The 22364-nt window shown below is 37.7% G+C and overlaps 1 protein-coding gene across 5 annotated transcripts in view; it reads left to right on the top strand.

Moving 5' to 3' along the window:
* LOC121295466 (inactive ubiquitin carboxyl-terminal hydrolase 53-like) overlaps nt 1-22364 on the top strand; it is a 74225-nt gene that overhangs the window by 37744 nt on the left and 14117 nt on the right. For 3 of the 5 annotated variants that reach the window (XM_041220122.1, XM_041220104.1, XM_041220113.1), the window contains 5 exons: nt 31-199; nt 2597-2743; nt 3409-3546; nt 7340-8075; nt 8975-9042. In XM_041220122.1, coding sequence (XP_041076056.1) covers nt 31-199; nt 2597-2743; nt 3409-3546; nt 7340-8075; nt 8975-9042 — 1258 coding nt within the window. The remainder of the gene's footprint in view (nt 1-30; nt 200-2596; nt 2744-3408; nt 3547-7339; nt 8076-8974; nt 9043-22364) is intronic. The other 2 variants (XM_041220139.1, XM_041220129.1) reach the window with 2 other exon arrangements.

Raw genomic sequence — 22364 nt, forward strand, 5'->3', positions numbered from 1 at the left:
ATATAGCCTTGTTTGCTTTTTTCCCCTCAGGTTGGATCCAAATGGAAAGATGTAGTTACTAAATGCATACGAGGCCACTTCCAGCCACTTCTCCTTTTCTATGCTAACCCTGAAGGAACTGCAGTATCTACAGAGGATGCACTCCAGCAGGCCACTTTGTGGTCTCATTATAAATCTCCTCTAAGTGGTGAGTTTTCAGGTGAGTTGACTTCTTTGTGTGCATTTTCAGCATGATTAAACACAAACAATTTAGATAACTACTCTTAGGAACTGAGGTAATGAATTGAAAATGAACTTTAAATATATACCTAAATTATTAAAAAAAAAAAAAATGTCATCGACTTCAAAACGTTTTACTCCTTTGTATCAATGTTCTTTATATACATTTTCGATAACAAATAAGTAAAGAAAAAAAACGGTTGTCAAGGGTTTTGAATGAGGAAACAGTTTTTACATAAGTATGGGACTGTTCAACAGATTTAGAAAGTGTTATTATTGGAGCAAATTTTGCTAAGGTGCTGACTATAAACAGTTATTCGAAAACCGTACTAAGAAAATCACTCACAAACAAAATGGGTAAGAAACGTTCCGTTTTAAGAAGGTCAAGCTTTTGGCATGATTTAAGTGGCTAAACAATTCTACGTTTGTTTATCTAGGGCTAAGACGGGCCACAGACTTCTTCAACTCATACCAAAGATTCTTAATCGGATTTAGATCGGAAGTTTGACGAGGCCATTCCAGAACCTTCATTTTATTCTTCTTTAACCATTCTGAAGTAGATTTTGATGTTTGCTTTAGATTGTTGTTGTGTTGGAACGTCTAGTTGCTCTTTAAACCAGGTTCTGTAGCGGTGGGTTACCGATGATTGGTCAGTATCTTTTGGTATATTATGGAATCCAGCCTCATAGAAGGCTATTACCACCTCCATGCTTGACAGTAGGTATGGTGTTCTTTTTTTTGTGCTCCTCAACAGACTTTTAACAAATGTAATGACCATAAGTATGACCGAATAGCTCTTTTTTTTATTTGTTTGTTTCATTTCGTCACTCCACAAAACCTTTGACCAGAACTCATATCCATCATTCAAATGCCGTTTTGCAAACTTTAAGCGATTGTCCTTGTGGCTTTTTCCTTGGCCTGCAACCATTGAGACCTTCACCATGCAATACTCGACCTATGGTTGAAATGGAAACCCCAGTCCCACCTGCAGCCAATTCACTTTGACTCTCTTTGGCAGTCATTCTCGGATTGTTATTAATCTTCCTCACAATCCTTCTTCTTGTTCTTGGTGAAAGAACCTTCTTTCTTCCAGACCGAGGGAGCGTTGTGACAATACCATGAGTCTTGTATTGTCTTGTACTTCTTGATAATAGAAAACATAGTTGAAATTGGGATACTCAAATGCTTGTGAATCTTCTTGTATCCTTCAGCTTTGACAATAGATAATTGTCTGCCTAAGGTCTTCAGATAGCTCTTTACTTTTTCCCATATTGACTTATTGGTAATGACAGCAATCATCCTATGCTTAACCCTTTTATACTCACTGAGAATGTTCATCTACAATCCAGCATTTTCTAGAATTAGGTTATGCATTATTATATTGAAATTTCTAGCACTTGTAGACAATACTATCATAGTATGAATACTTCTGAATTATCATTTTTGGAGTTTTGCAAAAGTAACTAAAAAATGCTGAAATAAATAATTGTAGACATCTACTGTAACCCCTTTTTTTTCCTCATCCACAAAAGTAAAACTTTCTTCAAAAGATTTTTCCTAAAATTCTTTGTTTTCGAGAAATTTCTACTACAACTGTGTGTGTGTTAAAATATTAACTAGTAGAGTAATTGTGAAGTTTACATTTTTTACATACTTTACATTCTGCACCACCATAAAATGTTCTGAATATATCTTTGATATATTAGTTCCTGTCACTTAGTGAAAACATTTCATTTATTATGGTTGGAGTGTTTTTCATTGAATTTCAAATTTGCCAGCCGTCCTAAGATGCCCTCATAGAAAACTGTGTGGGCTGACCATTGATTACTGTGAGGTTGGGCTTTTACTGAGGTTTTTGTTTTTCCGGTTCAGAAAAAGAGGGTTAGCAAATAGAAAACAAATGCTACTTTTAGCACTGGCTTGAACACCATTTTATTCTGATAATTTGCTATGATCAAGAGCGAAAAATATGCTTGCTGTTCCACGTACTGTACAGTGGAAGTAGGTAACACTGGCCCACGTTCACTGCACAGTATGTGTTGCTACATGCTGTAAACTGTTTGAGTGAAAGGTAGTCACTGCAAGGATTTATTTCAGAAAAAAAGTAAACATGAGTTAAGCTTTTGCAAAAGATAATTAGGATAGCTAAATAAGTGACTGAGTACAGAATCTAAAAACACATGGTGTCAAAACTGAATACTCCTTAAATAAACTTCACCTACTCTAAGATTTTCATGGTATTTGTTTTCTGAAAATCCCAAGTATCTATGTTTATTCTGGCCTGATGAAAAGGCAAATTGAAATGCAATGTTATTGAATTCCATTTGCTGACTCACGGAAGATGCTGTAACAGTAGTAACCTCTTTTTGAATTGCAGACATAACAGTTAAAAAGTTAGATCTTCCAAAAGAAAATGGAATTGGCCCATTTTCAAACCAAAGCAACTTTAAACAGAAATTGCAACATAATTCAAACTCAGGATTCAGCAGGGGGAATGGACAAACAAGTGGTGTCCGAGGACAAGGTAGGAGAAAGAAACTTCATCTCTTTAGTATTATTTCAACACATTTTTAAACAGAGTTGTTGTCTCCCCCCCCCCCCCCCCCCCCCCCCCCCCAGTGTTTTTAAACTATTAATTAGTTTGTGTTTACAAATTCGACAACACATAAATGCCAGTGGTGATGCTTAAAGTGCATGTCAAAGGCACAGACTTTCTTTCCCCGCAATGTAGCAAAATTTACAGATAAATGGATTTCTAGTGCAATCTGGCCCAAAAATAACTTGTAATGTTTAAATGCTTGCACTTGATGTTTGGTTGCCCTGCATTGAGAGGTACGATACCTTTTGTATTGTCATGCCTTTAACCTTTTAGACATAACCCCCTAATTTTAAAAGCCTGTCAATCTGTCAGGGTTTGTGACTTACTTCTGAATAAACTATGGAACTGTAGACTTCTCTTTCTTGGGTGTCATTATTGAATTTGTTTTATTCTTTAATAAGTCCTTAGTGATCCAGAACATTACACTACTACACTGGCCTGATACTCATAAGTGCAAAACAAGTAGATACTGTTATACATCAAAATAAATAATAGTTGTAGATTACTATTACATTCCTAAGCATTTTAATCTTGATCTAGGGTGGGTTACAGTTAGCTTTATTTAACTGTACAGTACATTTGGTTTCTAGTGAGAATCATCCCTGTGGATCCTAAGAGTAAGCTCAGAGAAATCTCCAAAGAATGTGCACAGAAAGCAGGAGAGGTCAGAATGCAGAAGAAGGAAATTGAAAGAGGTCAGAGAAGACAGGACTCTGGTAGACATACAGGTGGGTTCAGCTACAAATATAATTTATCTTCAATAACCTGGTTCTTTTAATCCTTTTATTTTACTTCAGCCAAGAAGCCTAGGCACAATGTTGACACATTTACTGTATATGAAGTTGTTTGAGCTCATAGGTGTGTACTTATTTTTTTAGGATCAATTGTTTTTATTTGAGCACACAAATAATACATTCAGAGTCACACATAAACAAAACTGTATAAAGTGAAACCATAGCTTGCCCAGAATAAGTACATAATAAAAGAGGAAATTATATAAACCAGGCATTGCATAAAAGTCAGCCAGGGCAGCAGAGACTAAACTCTACCATTCCTGGTCTGGCCCCATTCAGCCTGGCTGTGGTCCACACTACATGAACAATATCCCTGAACATACAGAGCCAGGAGTGGGCCACAAGCTGCAAAATTGACTTTTTAGTGGCTTTATGGTCAGAAAGTTCTACACTGAATTAAAGAAAGATTAACCAACGAGTCATCATTAAGTAAAAATAAGCAAGATTCAGCTACTAACTGTGAACTAGTCTAGATAACACCAAAGCTACATAGCTACATCTCTGTGATTGGGCAGTCCCAGAACATATGCATACTAGTGGCCAGTGAACCAAGTTTATAGTTGTTACATGCAGGGTTAGAAGTCATTTTCATTTGGAAGGGCCTGTACAGGGTTGCCTAAGCTCTGTGAATAAGTTTAAAATGTATTAGTTTATAGGCATCCTGAGACCCTTCAATATGTAACTGCAATTTTATAGCAAACATTTTGAAAATGGTGGACATCACAAGATTTAAGGTGTGTTTCTTATAATAAGGCTGTAGATGCTTGTCAAGGCATTTTGTACGTTTGATGGGAGATTTCAATCCCTGCATGTTACGGGACACAATTAATATCTGTCATTATAATGGTTGAAGTGAGAAAGCAAGGGACCTCTCCCCCAAGAAAATACTCTGAAAAGCGGATTTCAACAGGGGACACAGTACTGCATCTCCAGCCACGCTTCTGTCGGCTCCTATCGGTCTCACTCGGCCATTGAGGGTGTTCTCTGTTTTTTCTTGAGAAAAAACGACTATAGACATGTGCTTGACAATTTTCCCATTCCTGTCCGACATTGGACCGGAATGGGAAAATTGTAATGTCGGACCTTGTCCGACATAGGACCGCAAAGGGTTAATCCAAGTATGATTAGTAAAGTTTTTTTCATATAACATCAGCTAATTAGTACAAACAATCAGCAGCTTCAAGAAATACAGCATTTTTCTGCTGTACTGGATAGTACCAATATAGAAACATGCAAGTAACAAGTGCAAATATTACTTATTAATAAATACAAAACAGAAGAAAAATACTCATAATACTAGCAAATAAAAATGTATCAAACCAACAAAACCACAAATATGCAAAGTGCAAAGCTTGCCTGTATTTAACCATATATAGCTATCTCCTCACAGCAGGGGCGTCACCACCAGGGGACCCAGGGTGGCCATGGCCTCTGCATTTTTCTGACGGGGGGGCAAGTATATACAGTACCAGTCAAAATTTTGAGTACACTTGCTGGAAACTAGTTTTTTTTCATAATTGACAATGTTTTTATATTGTATACGTGTCTGTAAATACTTGAAAATGAAAACACATGTTACAATATACAAAACAAAACATAAGGAGTATCAAAGCAGTGTTCAAGAAAATTGAAAATTGTCTCTAAATCTTGGATTCCTCAAAATAGCCACCCTTTGCCTTAATAACAGCCTCACAAACACATGAGGCATTTGGTTAACAAATTTCAGCAGGAAATCACCCGACATGTCTTCCCAGCTGTTCTGCAGCAATTCCCAGAGATGTAGGGCACTTGTGGGTAGCTTTGCATTGACTCTTCTGTCCGGCTCGTCCCATACAAGTTCTATGGGATTGAGGTCTGGAGACTGGGCAGGCCAGGTCATTAGATTGAGTTGTCCTTCACTTTCCTTCTTTGCCAGATAGTTCTTGCGCAACTTTGAGGTGTGTTTTGGGTCATTATCTTGCTGGAGAATGAAGGACTGCCCAACTAGCCATTATCCTGATGGAATGGCATACCTCTGAAGTATGCTGTGATAGCCATGCTGGTTGAGCTTGCCATGGACTTGGTAGATCACCAACTCTGTCACCAAGGCAACCCCAGACCATGACACTGCCTCATCCATACTTGACAGTGGGAACCACACATGCAGAACTCATGCGGTCACCCTCTCTGCGCCTTACAAATACTGGCCGATTGGACCAAAATATTTCAAATTTTGACTCATCGGTCCATAAGACCGATTTCATTTCCTCAGATGTCCAGTTCCTGTGTTTTTTGGCCCAGGCAAGTCTCTTCCTCTTATTCTGCACTCTTAACAATGGTTTCTTTGCAGCAGTTCTTCCAGTTAGCTAGCTTCACGCAATCGCCTCTGAACAGTTGATGTTGAAACATCTCTACTTCTAGTAGCATTTAGCTGAGCTTGTATTTCAGGGGAGTTAATTGCCGCTTTCGCAGACTTGTGACACGAATGAACTTCTTCTCTGATTCTGAGGTCACCCTTGGCCAGCCTGACCTTGTTCGGTCCTCATGAGTGCCAGTTTCTTCAAATCGTTTGATGGTCTTGGCCACAGCAGTTACAGACACTTGCAAAGTTCTTGCGATTTGTCTTAAAGATTGACCTTCATTTCTTAAAGTAATTACAGACTGTTTTTTGCTTTGCTTAACTGAGCGCATTTTGCCATTTTCTGCTTTCTTACATTCAGGAATGACAAACTTGTGCCTATGCTACTAATATTTATAGTAATCATGGACCTTCACCTGTTAATAATAATTGGTGACAAAGGGTTAATTAGGCAACATGCTAGTTAACTCGGAGAACATCTAACAAAGACACTTTTATACATAGGCCAGTGCTCTAACACCATATTATACACATTTCAGACTTTTAACTGACATGCTTCAGACTGAAATCCCCTTGCTTTGGGTGACCATTTCATTGAAATTGACAAGATTTACATTTTAATTTAACAATTAATTTTTTCAATGCAATTCACTTGTGATTATCAGCTTATATAAGTACATGTATCATATAATGAAATATTAACTGTTTACAGACAAGTTTATACAGTTAAAAGCATAGATAATCATGAAAAACCTGGTTTCAAGCAGGTGTACTCAAACTTTTGACTGGTACTGTAGTTTGGCCCCCATACTTTTTATGCTGAAAAAATAAAGCTGCAATTTTTTTTTTTTTTTTTTTTTTTTTTCAAACCATTCTTGTTTTTTGTTTACTGGCAGTATAGTAATAATAAACAACCATGTGAGATTATATTTTCTATAATTCTGTGCCGTCTCTATTTCACTTGCTAATATCTCAACCATCTAAGATGCAATCTCCATAACATCTAATCTATTATGTCTACTGTATTGAGGTCTTGTGATCTTTTGATTTCTGCTGTATACAGGGATGGAAGTAATTGTCTGGCAGTTTGATCCATCCCTGCTTTTATTATGAGTTTAGTAAGACACCTGAGCTAGTTACAGACACACTGTGGCTAATCACTCTTATAGTAAAACTAAAATGATTGAAACTGCTATGCAATAGGTGTCTTATTTCCATCTCTGTGTATAGGCGGCACACTTCTGAGTTTTTGTCCTCAGATTTACTATACAGCTGTATTCTAAGTTACTTTACCAGTGTTTGTAAAATAAATGTCATCCTTTTCACTGCCACATTGTTTTAGAGGCTCTCACGTAAGCATCTGACACTTATTTTTTACTTTGCTTACAGATAGATTTCCAGACAGCAGGCTGTACTGTAAGTCTGCCTCACCACCTACAGAAAATGGATTTAAACAGTGTATGGATCAGAGGTTGTACAGTAGCCAGGGGAAAGGGTCTTCCCGTCACGAAAGGACTTCCCACCAGGCCCGATCTTCTCATGAACCCAGGTTGCCAGCCAATAGGGTACAGGTACTGCCAGGCCTCCCAGCCCACGGCAAGTTCCGGAATGAGTTTACCAGCGGTTACGACACAGACAGCAGCCAGGAGTCTAGAGAGAGGAGTGGTGGGAGCCGGAGCAAGAGCAGAGTCTGGAAGCCCATACGAGAAACTCTCAATGTCGACAGTATTTTCAATGTGACTGAAAAACTGCAGCACAGCCCAAGACGCAAGCTCCTGAATCAAAGTGAGCGCACGCAGTACGACAGAGAGCACCTCTTTAATCACTGGCCGAAGGACGTACGAAAGCAGAAGAGTCTAATGACCATCTACGAAGATGAGCTGAAACAGGAAACGGGAAGCAGGAGCTCGCTGGAATCCGAAGGCAAAGGGAACCCTGACAAAGAAAAAACAAAGGTTGGGGTGAACCTTAAGATCCGCAGTGACAGCTGCCAGATGCAGAGAACTGAATCTGGGTATGAGAGCAGCGAAAGATTAAGCAATGGTTGCACTAACCTTCACTCTCCCATTGTAGAAAACTTTAGTTCTAAGGAGCTGAAATGTATTCCAGAGGCTGAGTTTTCCAGGTGAGTTGTTGTGATTTTTTTAAATTGAGTATTCATGGACAGAACCTGCAGTGAGTTTAATGGAAAACCCCCCACTACTGCGGTAAGTACAGTAACTAATACTGCAGACCACTGCAGGTTATTGTGGTTACTAGGGTTACTATATTGAGGTCTTTTGATCATTTTACTTCTGCTGTGTACAAGAATGGAAATAATTGCATAGCAGTTTGATCCATCCCTGTTTTTACTATTTAACAAGATACTCCTGAACTTGTTACATACACAATGTGGCTGGACAAGCTTGTGTTAAAACCTGGAATGGATGAAACTGTGAGACTCCAGGGTTGGAGGATTATATCATCTTGTTTTTAAGTAGACTAAATAGTTTTCCAGGTTTAGATTTGACATATTGTGGTTTCATCCATCTTTTGTATTCATACACAACACTCTGCCTAACTATGCAACCAGCATAAAGCTATGGCCAAAAGTTTTGCATCACCTAGAATTTTAGAATTAAAACTTAATAATTAAAAAAAAAAAAAAAAAAAAAAAAAAAAAAATAGGAATATAATTTAGATCTTTTTATGTAATGTAATCAATGAAACTACAAAACAATGTTGAAAAAGTCTACTGGAAGCCATAATTTTAGTACAGTATTTCATGTTAGATTTCAAAATGTTATATTGTAGCATAGACTCAGTGCACTGGAGCAGCTGTTCAGTCAGTTTTTAACATCTGGTTTAAGGAAATATAACAAATATAACAAATATAAGGTTGGGAGTGTTGAATTTGAAGGGGCGTGGTTTCTAATATTACTGTGTATTACAATCCCTATCGCTTGTTAATTTTGTGCCCAGAAGAATATAATTGCTGACATCAAATTAAAATATATATTTAAATTTGAAAACTATTTATTTTAGGGACCAACTCCAACCAGTGAAATCTGATGATTTTAAGACTGACAACATGCATCACTCCATTTCTTATGGTAAGTTATTAAATGCAACTTCTTTTATGCACAGTGTATTTCTGTAAAAATCAATTTCATCTGGTGTACTTTACTAGTACTGCAATGTTTGAACATATCAGTCGGCTAGTTTTAAAAATACCAGAACGAAGCAATAATAATAAACAATGGGTAATGTCTGTGTGGTACAATAGCAAATATCCTTTTTGAAGCGATTCCCAGAGAAGTGCCAAAGGGGGGCCAAGACCACAGTTGTTTTTATCCCTAATCCTCCAGTACCATCAACAGTCCAGGTCTTTGTTTTAATGAAGGACTAAATATATGAGTTAGACGTGCTTTGTTTTGCAGTGCACACAAGACAGTGCTTCGATACAACCTCTGAGACTAAATTGCTCTTTGATCATCACCAGGCTGCAAAAAAACCTGACCATTAGAGATACTTGAGGACCAGTTAAAACTTTTCGCCTAGATTCAGTATGCTCTTGAACATTGCATTGTGTGAGTTTGTTACAGACGTCCTAAATGTCCAAATGTCCTAAATTTCTACTTGTCAGGAAATAATGACGGAGCCCCTCCCCCACTCACCCAACATCTGGCATTCTGGATATTCTGTACCTCTATCTGTATTCCCAAGCACAGCTTAGCCTGCACACGTACTGACTGCTGATGCCATAAAAAAAAAAAAAAAAAAAAAACTAGACTAAATTTATAAATTGTTACTAATTTAAATCTAGGCATCAGTGTACATCAGGTAAAAACGTTTTATCTTAATACTGTATCTGCAGGCAATAGAAAAGTGAACAATATCATATGCTGGGTTGGTTTTAGCCCCCCCTTGTTGAAAAGGGAGAATAATAATAATAATAATAATAATAATAATAATAATAATAATAATAATAATAATAATATGAACATCTACATGCAGTTTGGAGTGGACAACTGTACCACTGTCACCATCAACAGGGGCCAAGTGGTAAGAGGAGACAACCTTAAATTACCACCTGACCAGGTCATCAACACATTGACGCTGGAAGATAGCTACAAGCACCATGACATTCTAGAATATGGCTCCATCAACAACACTGATGTAAAAAAGAGACAATTAGGCAGGATCACCAGAAAACAGCTTGCCATAAATGGAGCTCTCCATCCAAAAGCAGACATGGTCAGACTGTGCACCTAGAAGGAAAGGAGGTAGAGGGTTAAAGAGTATTGAAGATTGTGTGTTTTAAGGAACAGTGTGCCCCTCTTTTGAGTACCTCAAACAAAGCACAGCACCTGCTTTTAAAGAAAAAAATGTAGAGAAAGGCATGAGGGAAAAACAAACAGATCATGAAGAGCATCTCATTAAGTGGGAGGCAAAAGCCCTTCATAGAAATTGGAGAATCTTTGAAAATTTGTAGAAGTTTTGCCCAAAGTGGCCAAGAACATCCCACTTAAATCCTCCTACTGAAGCCCTCATCATAGCTGCACAAGGCCAGGCTCTACATACCAACTGGCTGGGGTACCAAGTCTTAACATGGTGACACTACTAACAAATGCAGATGATGCAAAAGTTGGGCATATTGTCAGCCGCTGTCCTTTGATGGCACAAGCTGTGATTTGTGAAATACGCAATCAAGTAGACAGTGCCCTCCACTGGGAACACAAACCTGTGCCAGTCACAGAGAATGAGAGAGTGAAGATCTTCATCTTGCGACTGGATAACCCTGTCAAAGCCAGAGAGACCGATATCCTGCTTATCCAGAAGGGTTCAGGGTGCAACCTACAGAATAGTACTATCACAGACATTACTTGCCCCTGGAATGAAAGTATGACAAAGGAAGAAAGGTTATCCAAATACCAACCCTTGAGAATGGAATTAGAGAGAACATAGAGAGGAAAGGCTAAAGTGATACCAATTGTCATAGGTTCCCTGGGACCCCTATTTAAGACCTTGAAGGGCTGCTTCCAAGAACCATCAATGTCCAAACTACAAAAGGCTGTTATCTTAAGAGCATGTTCAATTTTCCAGGATCTGTCTGTCAAGATGTAAAATTATCATCTCTTAGACAATAACTACAGTCCCTGGGGTTGTGAGAAGAGATAATAATAATAATAATAATAATAATAATAATAATAATAATAATAATAATAATAATAATAATAATAATAATAATAATGATGACAGGGAAACGCTGATTACAGATTTTATTAATAACCGTCACTAGTATAAAACCAGCCATGACATTAAGTATCCATAGTATTGAGTTTATTATGAAGTAATGTTCGGCATCACTTTAAAGAACATCTGTTAAACAGCTACTTTAATGTTGGACTAATATGATGCAGTAATACTTGTACCAAAGAGCAGGAAGGCAATGTCTTTATAAAGTCTGAAGACAAAGTGTTCTGTATTCTGCCAAATAAAACCTGAGAAATTGGTCTTGTAAATATCACATTATGACAACCCTCAGAGGAAGTTATTAGAAAACGGAAATTCGTTTCCTTTCTCATGCTGCATTAGCCAGTAGTTTAAATACAGTAAAAGCTGCGTATGCATTATCTTTGAATGGCAGGAAACAGTTTGGTTCCGGGTCACACCATGACTTTTTTTTTTTATTATTCTGTAGATCATTTTGGAAATCTGTTTGCATTGAATACAACTATCTTATATAGTATTACTACATAGTATTTGAAGAATACAAAGAATACAAACATTATGTGTATATATTAGGGATGCACCGAATCCAAGCTTTTGGGATTCGGCCGAATACCAAATCTACGTAAACTGTCAAGAAAACTGAAGGAATCTGTTGAATGAAAAACAGACTGGCAGCTACTAACAAGAGACACGCACAATCTATGGTTTTGAGCCTTTTAGTTAATAGTATTTTTATTACTGAATGGAAATATATATCCCTGAATAAAATTTCAGTTTGAAACTTACACAATTTACCGCTAGCCCCCTCCCCCCACAATAGAAGTGTCAAAATGCAGAACTGTTTACTTTACAAGAAAGGAGAGCACCACCGTTGCCATAACCAGTAGTGTACTCGAGCCAGAATGTTCTTGAAAAACGATCCGGTGCTTTTTTTTCTATAGGCAAAATCTTGACTTAAGAATTAACTAAGGACATTTACCATTTTTTTTAAATAAAAATGCTTATATAGAGCCAGACCGCTCTAATTTCCTGTGCTACAGTGTGGTGATTGAGGTTCTGGGCTGGAGATGACATAACGGAAAAGAATAGAAAACAAAACATGCATGATAAAAATAGCTAAACAAAAAAAAAAAATAACCAAATCACCAAAGACAACAATAAGAACATAAGAAAGTTTACAAACGAGAGGAGGCCATTCGGCCCATCTTGCTCGTTTGGTTGTTAGTAGCTTATTGATCCCAAAATCTCATCAAGCAGCTTCTTGAAGGATCCCAGGGTGTCAGCTTCAACAACATTACTGGGGAGTTAATTCCAGACCCTCACAATTCTCTGTGTAAAAAAGTGTCTCCTATTTTCTGTTCTGAATGCCCCTTTTTCTAAACTCCATTTGTGACCCCTGGTCCTTGTTTCTTTTTTCAGGCTGAAAAAGTCCCTTGCGTCGACACTGTCCATACCTTTTAGAATTTTGAATGCTTGAATTAGGTCGCCACGTAGTCTTCTTTGTTCAAGACTGAACAGATTCAATTCTTTTAGCCTGTCTGCATATGACATGCCTTTTAAGCCCGGAATAATTCTGGTCGCTCTTCTTTGCACTCTTTCTAGAGCAGCAATATCTTTTTTATAGCGAGGTGACCAGAACTGCACACAATATTCAAGATGAGGTCTTACAAGTGCATTGTACAGTTTTAACATTACTTCCCTTGATTTAAATTCAACACTTTTCACAATGTATCCGAGTATCTTGTTAGCCTTTTTTATAGCTTCCCCACATTGCCTAGATGAAGACATTTCTGAGTCAACAAAAACTCCTAGGTCTTTTTCATAGATTCCTTCTCCAATTTCAATATCTCCCATATGATATTTATAATGTACATTTTTATTTCCTGCGTGCAGTACCTTACACTTTTCTCTATTAAATGTCATTTGCCATGTATCTGCCCAGTTCTGAATCTTGTCTAGATCATTTTGAATGACCTTTGCTGCTGCAACAGTGTTTGCCACTCCTCCTACTTTTGTGTCGTCTGCAAATTTAACAAGTTTGCTTACTATACCAGAATCTAAATCATTAATGTAGATTAGGAATAGCAGAGGACCTAATACTGATCCCTGTGGTACACCGCTGGTTACCACACTCCATTCTGAGGTTTTTCCTCTAATCAGTACTTTCTGTTTTCTACACGTTAACCACTCCCTAATCCATGTACATGTGTTTCCTTGAATCCCAACTGCGTTCAGTTTGAGAATTAATCTTTTGTGCGGGACTTTGTCAAAAGCTTTCTGGAAATCTAAATAAACCATGTCATATGCTTTGCAATTATCCATTATCGATGTTGCATCCTCAAAAAAATCAAGCAAGTTAGTTAGGCACGATCTCCCTTTCCTAAAACCATGTTGACTGTCTCCCAGTACCCTGTTACCATATAGGTAATTTTCCATTTTGGATCTTATTATAGTTTCCATAAGTTTGCATATAATAGAAGTCAGGCTTACTGGTCTGTAGTTACCTGGTTCAGTTTTGTTTCCCTTTTTGTGGATCGGTATTACGTTTGCAATTTTCCAGTCTGTCGGTACCACCCCTGTGTCAAGAGACTGCTGCATGATCTTGGTTAGCGGTTTGTAAATTACTTCTTTCATTTCTTTGAGTACTACTGGGAGGATCTCATCCGGCCCAGGGGATTTGTTTATTTTAAGAGCTCCTAGTCCCTTTAACACTTCTGCCTCAGTTATGCTAAAGTTATTTAAAACTGGATAGGAACTGGATGACATGTGGGGCATGTTGTCAGTATCTTCCTTTGTAAAAACTTGTGAAAAGTAATCATTTAATATATTTGCTATTTTTTTTTCTTCCTCTATGATTTTGCCATTTGTATCTCTTAAACATTTAATCTCCTCTTTGAATGTTCTCTTGCTGTTGTAATATTGGAAAAACATTTTGGAATTGGTTTTAGCTCCCTTAGCAATGTTCATTTCTATTTCTCTCTTGGCCTTTCTAACTTCCTTTTTGACTTGCATTTGCAGTTCTGTGTACTCTTTCTGTGTACTTTCTTTTTGGTCCTTTTTTAATGCTCTGTAAAGTGCCTTTTTTCGCTGAATATTTTTTTAATTGATCTATTAAACCATTTTGGCAATTTAGTTTTACATTTAGATTTGTCTACTTTAGGGATATAATTGTTTTGCGCCTCTAGTACTACGTTTTTGAAGAACAACCATCCTTCTTCTGTGGGTGTTTTCTCTATTTTACTCCAATCTACTTCTGTTAGTCTCTGTTTCATGCCTTCATAGTTTGCTTTTCTAAAATTGTAAACCTTAGCTTTAGTCTTTACTTTTGAGGATTTAAAAAACACTTCAAATGAGACCATGTTGTGGTCTGAGTTTGCCAGTGGTTCTCTGACCTCTGTTTTAGTTATTCTATCTTCGTTATTTGAAAAGACTAAATCAAGGCATGCCTCCCCTCTAGTGGGTGCCTTCACAAATTGTGTTAGGAAGCAGTCATTTGTCATTTCCACCATTTCTATTTCATCCTTCGCGCTACCCACCGGGTTTTCCCATTTTATTTGGGGGAAGTTGAAATCCCCCATTAGTATGGCTTCTCCTTTGCTACACACATTTCTAATGTCATTGTATAACAGATTATTGTGCTCACCGTCTGAATCTGGCGGTCTATAGCATGCTCCTATTATTATGCCTTTTGAATTTTTGTCTGTTATTCTGACCCATATTGATTCGGTTTTATTTTCTTTGTCCAGGTTTAACACCTGGGCTTCAAGACTGTTTCTTATGTATAGCGCTACCCCTCCTCCTCTTCTGTCCTGCCTGTCTTTCCTATACAGTGTATACCCACAAATATTATATTCGTCCCCATCACTCTCAGATAAACAAGTTTCTGTAACACCTATCACATCATAGTTACCTGTTAGTGCAGTAGCTTCAAGTTCTAGAATTTTGTTTCTGATACTTCTAGCATTTAGATAAATACATTTAATGGTTGTCTTACCTGAGTTGTTGTTCTTGTTTTGATGCGGTCTCCCTTCTGTTTTTTTGTTGATTTCTCCCCCCTTCCTTTCTAGTTTAAATGCTTCCGAACCTGCTCGAGGATCTTTTCTCCAAGTAGACTAGTTCCCTTGTTATTTAAATGCAGTCCATCCCGTCTATACAGATAGTCCTCGTTGTAGAAAGTGGTCCAATGATCAAGATAGGTGAAGCCTTCCCGTGTGCACCACGTCTTCAACCATTGGTTTTGATTAATTATTTCCAGCTGTCCATATGGTCCTTTGCAAGGTGCGGGTAGTATACCAGAAAATACCACAGTTTTGGTTTTCTCTTTTAATTTCCTTCCTAGCTCTCTGAATTTGTTTTGCAGGGATTTTGGTCTGTCTCTTCCAATGTTGTTTGTACCGATGTGGACGACTACTACCGGGTCGTCTCCTGTTCGTTCTAGGAGCCTGTCCACGTTTTCAGTGATGTGCTTGACCGAGGCTCCCGGAAGGCAGCACACTGTTGTAGTAAGGGGGTCCAAACTGCGAACTGAACTTGCTGTGTTTCTCAATATGGAGTCCCCAACAATCATGACCTCCCTTCTTTTTACTGTCTTGTCACCACTGTCAATAGGGTCCTGGATGTTGTTCCTTTCATTCTCTTGTTGTTGGTTCTGCTCATCAAAATTCTGAAGTGACTCAAATCTGTTGGTTGTTTTGATTTCTGGTGGTTGTGTTTGACGAAGTTTCTTTTTTTCCCTGCTTCTGCCTACCTGAACCCAGCTGTTCTGACCTTCTATCTCCCTGGTGGCTTTCAGTCTGTTAGGGGTGATGCAGACTTCCATGAATTGTGGGTGTGCCAGTTCCTCAAGATCCTGTTGCTGTCTCACTTCTTCCAGCTCCATTTCTAGCATACTTACTAGTTTATGCAAATCCTGGATCGCGCGGCACTTTACGCACACTTGGTTTAGCTCCGCTGGGTTTTCTCGGATTTCCCACATCAAGCAGGTGTCACAGATTACTGGCTTGAAGACCATGTTGAGGGTTTTTTTTTTTTTTGAAGAAGTTTAGTTTCTTCTGCAGCCGTCAACCTGCTTTCAAACTGCTTCGAAACTGCTCTGTACTTTTCCACGCTGTACTTCTCCCACTCGCTGTCGCTGGGAAGACTGCCTCGTTTAACTGCGTTGTTCTGCTGTGCTGTCGGCTCCTCCCCTCGCCCGTGTCTCAAAACGACGCTGAATTTGAATCAGCTGCTCCGAGTTTCAGCTTGTTTGTTATCAGAAAAACACACGCGGCTGTGTTTCCCCCAATGTCCTCTGTTTTCTGATTAAAGCAATTCAAGATGCAATTTCTCCTTTCTGCTTCGAAACTGCTCTGTACTTTTCCACGCTGTACTTCTCCCACTCGCTGTCGCTTCCACTCGCTGTCGCTGGGAAGACTGCCTCGTTTAACTGCGTTGTTCTGCTGTGCTGTCGGCTCCTCCCCTCGCCCGTGTCTCAAAACGACGCTGAATTTGAATCAGCTGCTCCGAGTTTCAGCTTGTTTGTTATCAGAAAAACACACGCGGCTGTGTTTCCCCAATGTCCTCTGTTTTCTGATTAAAGCAATTCAAGATGCAATTTCTCCTTTCTGCTTCGAAACTGCTCTGTACTTTTCCACGCTGTACTTCTCCCACTCGCTGTCGCTTCCACTCGCTGTCGCTGGGAAGACTGCCAGCATTAATATGCAATGCACAAATAAAACATAAATTCCAATCATTTGTGTTAGAAAAATCTATATTTTAATTGGGGTTCCGGTACGTTAAGATTTAGGACTACACCACTGGCCATAACCAACTATTTTCTTTAATGACGTTTCAACCTGTGTCACCTGATCTGAGACTGAGAGTTATGAAGAAAACATTACCGTGATGAGTGACCTGAATCTCCCTGTGAAATAAAACCCACGTTGATTTAAATGTGTAACACATATCAAATAAGCTATGAAATAGTTTTAAAAATATTTTAATAAAACACAGCAGTTCCCAAATGGTTCAACTTGTATTGGCACATTGCAATACCGTAAAATGTAATTTACTAAAGCATATATTGTTCAACAACGTCTTGCACATCTGTGCACTAATTTTTTATTTATTTTTTTATCTTCGTATAATCTCTAGAATATGTTTGACAGACAGCACAAAAGTCTACAACAGTTTGCTATATATTACAGGTTTACTGCATAACTTCACTCCATGAAAAGGTGCTGTTGCATACAATGGTATGTTTGCATTAAGCAGCTGTGTTTTTAGTGCGTGCACCACCTGTAATTTAGGGAGTAGAGAGCTGCGACAGAGTTCATAAAACGTGTTCTTGCTGTTTAAATACTGTACAACAGTTACATTCAATACCAGCGTCAGATGTCTTTTGTTTAAAGAAGAACTACACACAGTGGAGGGATGTATTAAAATGTACGGATGTAGGATTCGGATTTGGTTCACAGAATCCTAAGTATTCGGCCGAATTTGAACCCTGCTCAAAAAGTAGGTATTCAGGCTGAATCCGAAACCAAATCCTGGATTCTGTGCATCACGTGTGTGTGTGTGTGTGTGTGTGTGTGTGTGTGTGTGTGTGTGTGTGTGTGTGTGTGTGTGTGTGTGTGTGTGTGTGTGTGTGTGTGTGTGTGTGTGTGTGTGTGTGTGTGTGTGTGTGTGTGTGTGTGTGTGTGTGTGTGTGTGTGTGTGTGTGTGTGTGTGTGTGTGTGTGTGTGTGTGTGTGTGTACATGGGTTTACGATGAAAAAAATGTGAATGTTTATATCATTTGAAGTATATGAAATCATAAATGGTATAGAACTAGAGGCACTTTTTTTTACACAGATAGTTTATAAATGCACGGAATGTGCTACCACGTTATATAGTAGCCTCTAAACAATTGAAATAAAAGAAAAAAAAGATTTTATCAATTGGTTAGATCTCTAGAGTAGGGGCATGCTTTTATGGGCTGAGTGGCCTCTTAATGTTCTCAAATTTTTGTAAAACCATTTTTAATTTAAAAGAGTATATCTCTGAAATAATATAGGGGTGAGAGTTTCATTTCACTGCAAAGCTGCTCTCTTGCGTTGTCAATGGTATCACAATGAGCAGACTGTCTGGTCGATCAGCCTACAAAAACAGTAACACAGAGCCTTTGCAGTTTAATCTGCAGTTACTATTAAAAAAAACAAAAAAAAAAAAACAAGATGAGTACACACACTGTGTCCTCACAGAAGGGATAAACTGGTTGTGACGCCCAGCTGTGCCCACTGAGCTAGAAAATGAAATGGCTCAGATGTCAGGGGGTGGCATTTAGGTTAAAAAAAATAAATAAAATGATTTCACATCTTTAATAAACTGGTGTTGGAGGATTAATCCTGATACATTCAGTGAATCATTCTGTTGTCTCTTTTCAGAGCTAGAAAATCTATTTCACCCTGAGTAATTGAAGGAGATTTATGTAAGTGCTATGACCTGATGTAGTGAACTGGAAAGGACAGTGTTTAATAATACTGTCTGCGTTGTAACGGTTAGTTGTTATTGAAGCAGATCCGCTGATGCAGAAATATTGTCTTCGGCAACAAAGAAAACCATATTTTTTTATTGTATGTGTCTTTTTTATTTTATTTTTTGCATTCCATTTTGAAGGGAGTAATTTTGGAAATCTAACTTGAATTTGTTTTTCTTATGAATATCAACATTAAAATTGAATATTGTATATCAAAATGTGTATTTCTATTATAATGGGACCTCAATGGTTTTGCTACCCACAGTGACATGACTACAAACGTTTAGTGTCTTATTATCTAGCTTAAGGTATTCGCATACAGATTTGTTCAGTAACTTAAATGAATACAGAACCTCACATTATAACACATGTTTAGACAAGCCCTGTAATTCATACTCTCAGGTTTTTATACAGTTGTAGTAACTTAACATGCTAGTAAAGTTATTGTCTGCTGTTTCAGGCTTAAACTATCACACTGGCTTTAATTCCCATTTTCTTCCTGTATTAACTGGTTATAGCAAATTAGTTTGCAGCTTGTTACTCCTAGGTGTGTTAGCACCAACCACCTGTTGATTTCACAAGGGAAATCCATTAAGGAACTGTTAAATCCATTTTAATAGCAGTAAGCTGTTACAAATAACCTGCTTATTATGTTCACATGATGGGGTTTCACCATTTTAAAACCACCTTTTAGTACATGTCTTTTGAGCAATTTTACAATGTTAGTTTTATATCATGTGCACAGATCAGCCCTTTTTTTAAATGTCTGTGTTTTGTACATGTTTTCAATGCAATTTGTACTTGCCAGGTTCTTTCTTTTTAAAATGGGAAACAAGTTGTTTTTAAATTGGCTTCTTCCTGCACTGGTACTGTTATGAATTGTCATTCTAATTCCAATGACAGGAAAATCTCCCTTTTCCGTCAGTCTTTAAACAATGAGCACTTATGTTGATATTTACAAGGGTGTGCTCATAAATTCACAAGACAGCATTTAAAGGTCAGGGTTTGTAATGTTCCTTCTGTGATCTGTAGAAAATTATGCCAAAACAATCTGGCATCTTGGGGAATAGAAGCCGTAAGTAGAATGAATCCTGCCTTCGAGTTTACAGTTGGGTCATGTTGTCTTTTATTTATTGTTTTGGGCATGTTGGCACCCTGACAGTAACTTCATGCATGTCTTCAAGTTTCTTCCAAAACGGGTATCAGCCTCAGCCATATTTAGGGTTATATGAGACTTGCACCAAGGCTCACTCTCAGCTTTTAGCCATGCATGGATCTCTAGGTTAGCAGGAAAGAAAAAATAACGCAGCTATTTATAAAAGTATTGGAATTTACTGTGCGCAGATCTCCTGGTGTTACAGTGTGTGTGTCTCTACTTTATGACAGTGTGCTATGTCTGTGTGTGTAAACCTCTGCTGCCTCCATATGCCTGAATGGTGCCATTGCTTTGCAATTAAAACAATTCACAGTACCCACTAATAACATGCTTAGTAATATGGAAATGAAACACTCTTTACAATAAGCTTCTTCACAGATATAAAAGTAAGTGCTAAATAGCTATCTTAATTTCACGATTGACATCTTGGAAGTGGGATTCATCTCATCTACTGTACTTTAGTTCAGATGTTCTGATTTCATATTAGCTGATCTACAGTATAATATGATTGCATAGGGTATTGGGTAAAGATTTTCAGATTAAGCGTAAACGAGATTATAACAGTGAATAACAAGTGATTCTATTTGCAGTGATGTGTGAAGTGACTGTTTTAAATGTATAAGCAAGCATAACGTGTGAATGTTAATAGCAGTTTATGGATATACTTGAGTTCATAAGGAGAATAATGAATGTGCAGTGTGTTCATTTAGAAATGGCAAGGAAATATTGAGTCTAGACAGATTTTATAAGCTTTCAAAGGTGTCCAAAAACAAAGCATGGAACATAACATATCTTCATCCTGTCAATTACAATTAATCCATCAACTACTCAGTGGTTATTGGTCTGTTTTGACAGCTCTTAAATACAACAGTATGAAAAAATATACACGGATAACCAGGATTAATGCACACTCTTGACAGACAACATAACAATTTTTTACAGTAAATCAATATTCAGATTTAAAGCTGTTTTATGATGCAGTTAGAAATGTATATTTGCCAGCTTTACAAATTAAAAAAATGTTAAGTATAACCAACACAACCACCTGTACTTTTATACTTGTAGTTAACCTTCTAACCGTTCTAACATCCTGCTGTAGGAACACCTCCTAAGAGAACACTTTGCCTAAGGGAACACCCTTGTGGTGAAACTGATTTTTCCCATTGTAAATGCTCCTGTTAAAGGAACAGGAACTTCGCTTAAAAGAACCCCTTCTTGGCACTGATAGCGATTTGTTCACAACGGATACAGTACTATTTTGTAACCCGATAACTCATCATCAAATTTAAATTAAAGTGGTTTATCCAGTCTTTTCAAAGCGACTTGTCATCGTGGGAGTGTCTTGAAGCACACTGATTGGTTTATGAAATCTTTCTAGAGCTGCCGTCACATCATTGACTCGTTTTGTATTTTGATTTCCACAAGTTCACCTCATTGCTACCACATGGCATGTAAACAAAAGGCAAAATGTGCAGCTGTGCTATGCTACAAAAAGTTGGAAATTGTTCAAGCTCTTGAAAAAACCTGAATCAGACACAAGTCACTGAGCAATGTGGTGTTTCCTGTTCTAGTGAGTTGCTTCACCATTCTGTTAATAATGTGCATGTCTTGTGTTTTGCTGCTGCATTTTAACATGTGTAGGGGTGCTGTGTTAATTTAGTTTGACAGTTATTTTAGTTAGTTTGTCTGTTACTTTATTATTATAGTTTATTAATGTACACTTGCCTATTGCTTTTCATTTACTTATTCCGTTCATTTCATTTGTTGATGTACGTGCATCATGACAAGTAATACATATGTATGTATTTATTTATTTATTGATTCATATTGTGTCTGATGGCTAACTCCGTCTTGGAAAACACTTCAGCTATAATTTTCCCTTGCTTCTCGAGGGGTGTTTCTTAGCCCAAGACTACTGTAATTTTATTTTAAAAAGGAGTACCTAAAAGCAAGTCTGTAGTTCAGCAGATGCTTACCTATGACCTAATCTAAATGGCTTTTCCAGCTCACATGTCAGATACACTGGCTGACCGTGTCATTTTCTGGATTTATTTACACAAGTGAATTGCATAACCCATACACCACTAAACCATCAGCTTCCTGCCAGGTCATAGTCATATGGAACTGACTGTGGCATAATGAGCCTGTAATGTATAGCTTTAAGAAAAAAATATAAACAGAAATTGAAGTACACAAAGAGAACATTTATTTATGTACTTGTTAACATTGTGCTGGATAATAGTATGTGTTGCAACTTGTTTAGGCCGGTGCATTTTCAAGGTTAACGCAACCTCTGCCCTTTTTTGTTTAATTTTGTCCTTGCCAAAACACTCTTGTGTCCTTTACAACCCTGTGTAATTCTTTTAAAACGCCTTTTTAAAATGAACCAGTTTTTATGGTTATTTTTTGTTTTTTTGCATGCCCATACTGTTCTGATGGAAAAATACCCCGATCTCAGTCACAGACATAGCTTTCAGTAGCAGCATAAGGAGACTAAAATACAAACATATTTTTTACATACTGATCGGTCCTTCATATTATTGGGGTTAA

Source organism: Polyodon spathula, chromosome 2 (assembly GCF_017654505.1).
Source record: "Polyodon spathula isolate WHYD16114869_AA chromosome 2, ASM1765450v1, whole genome shotgun sequence".
In the NCBI taxonomy this organism is placed as follows: domain Eukaryota; kingdom Metazoa; phylum Chordata; class Actinopteri; order Acipenseriformes; family Polyodontidae; genus Polyodon; species Polyodon spathula.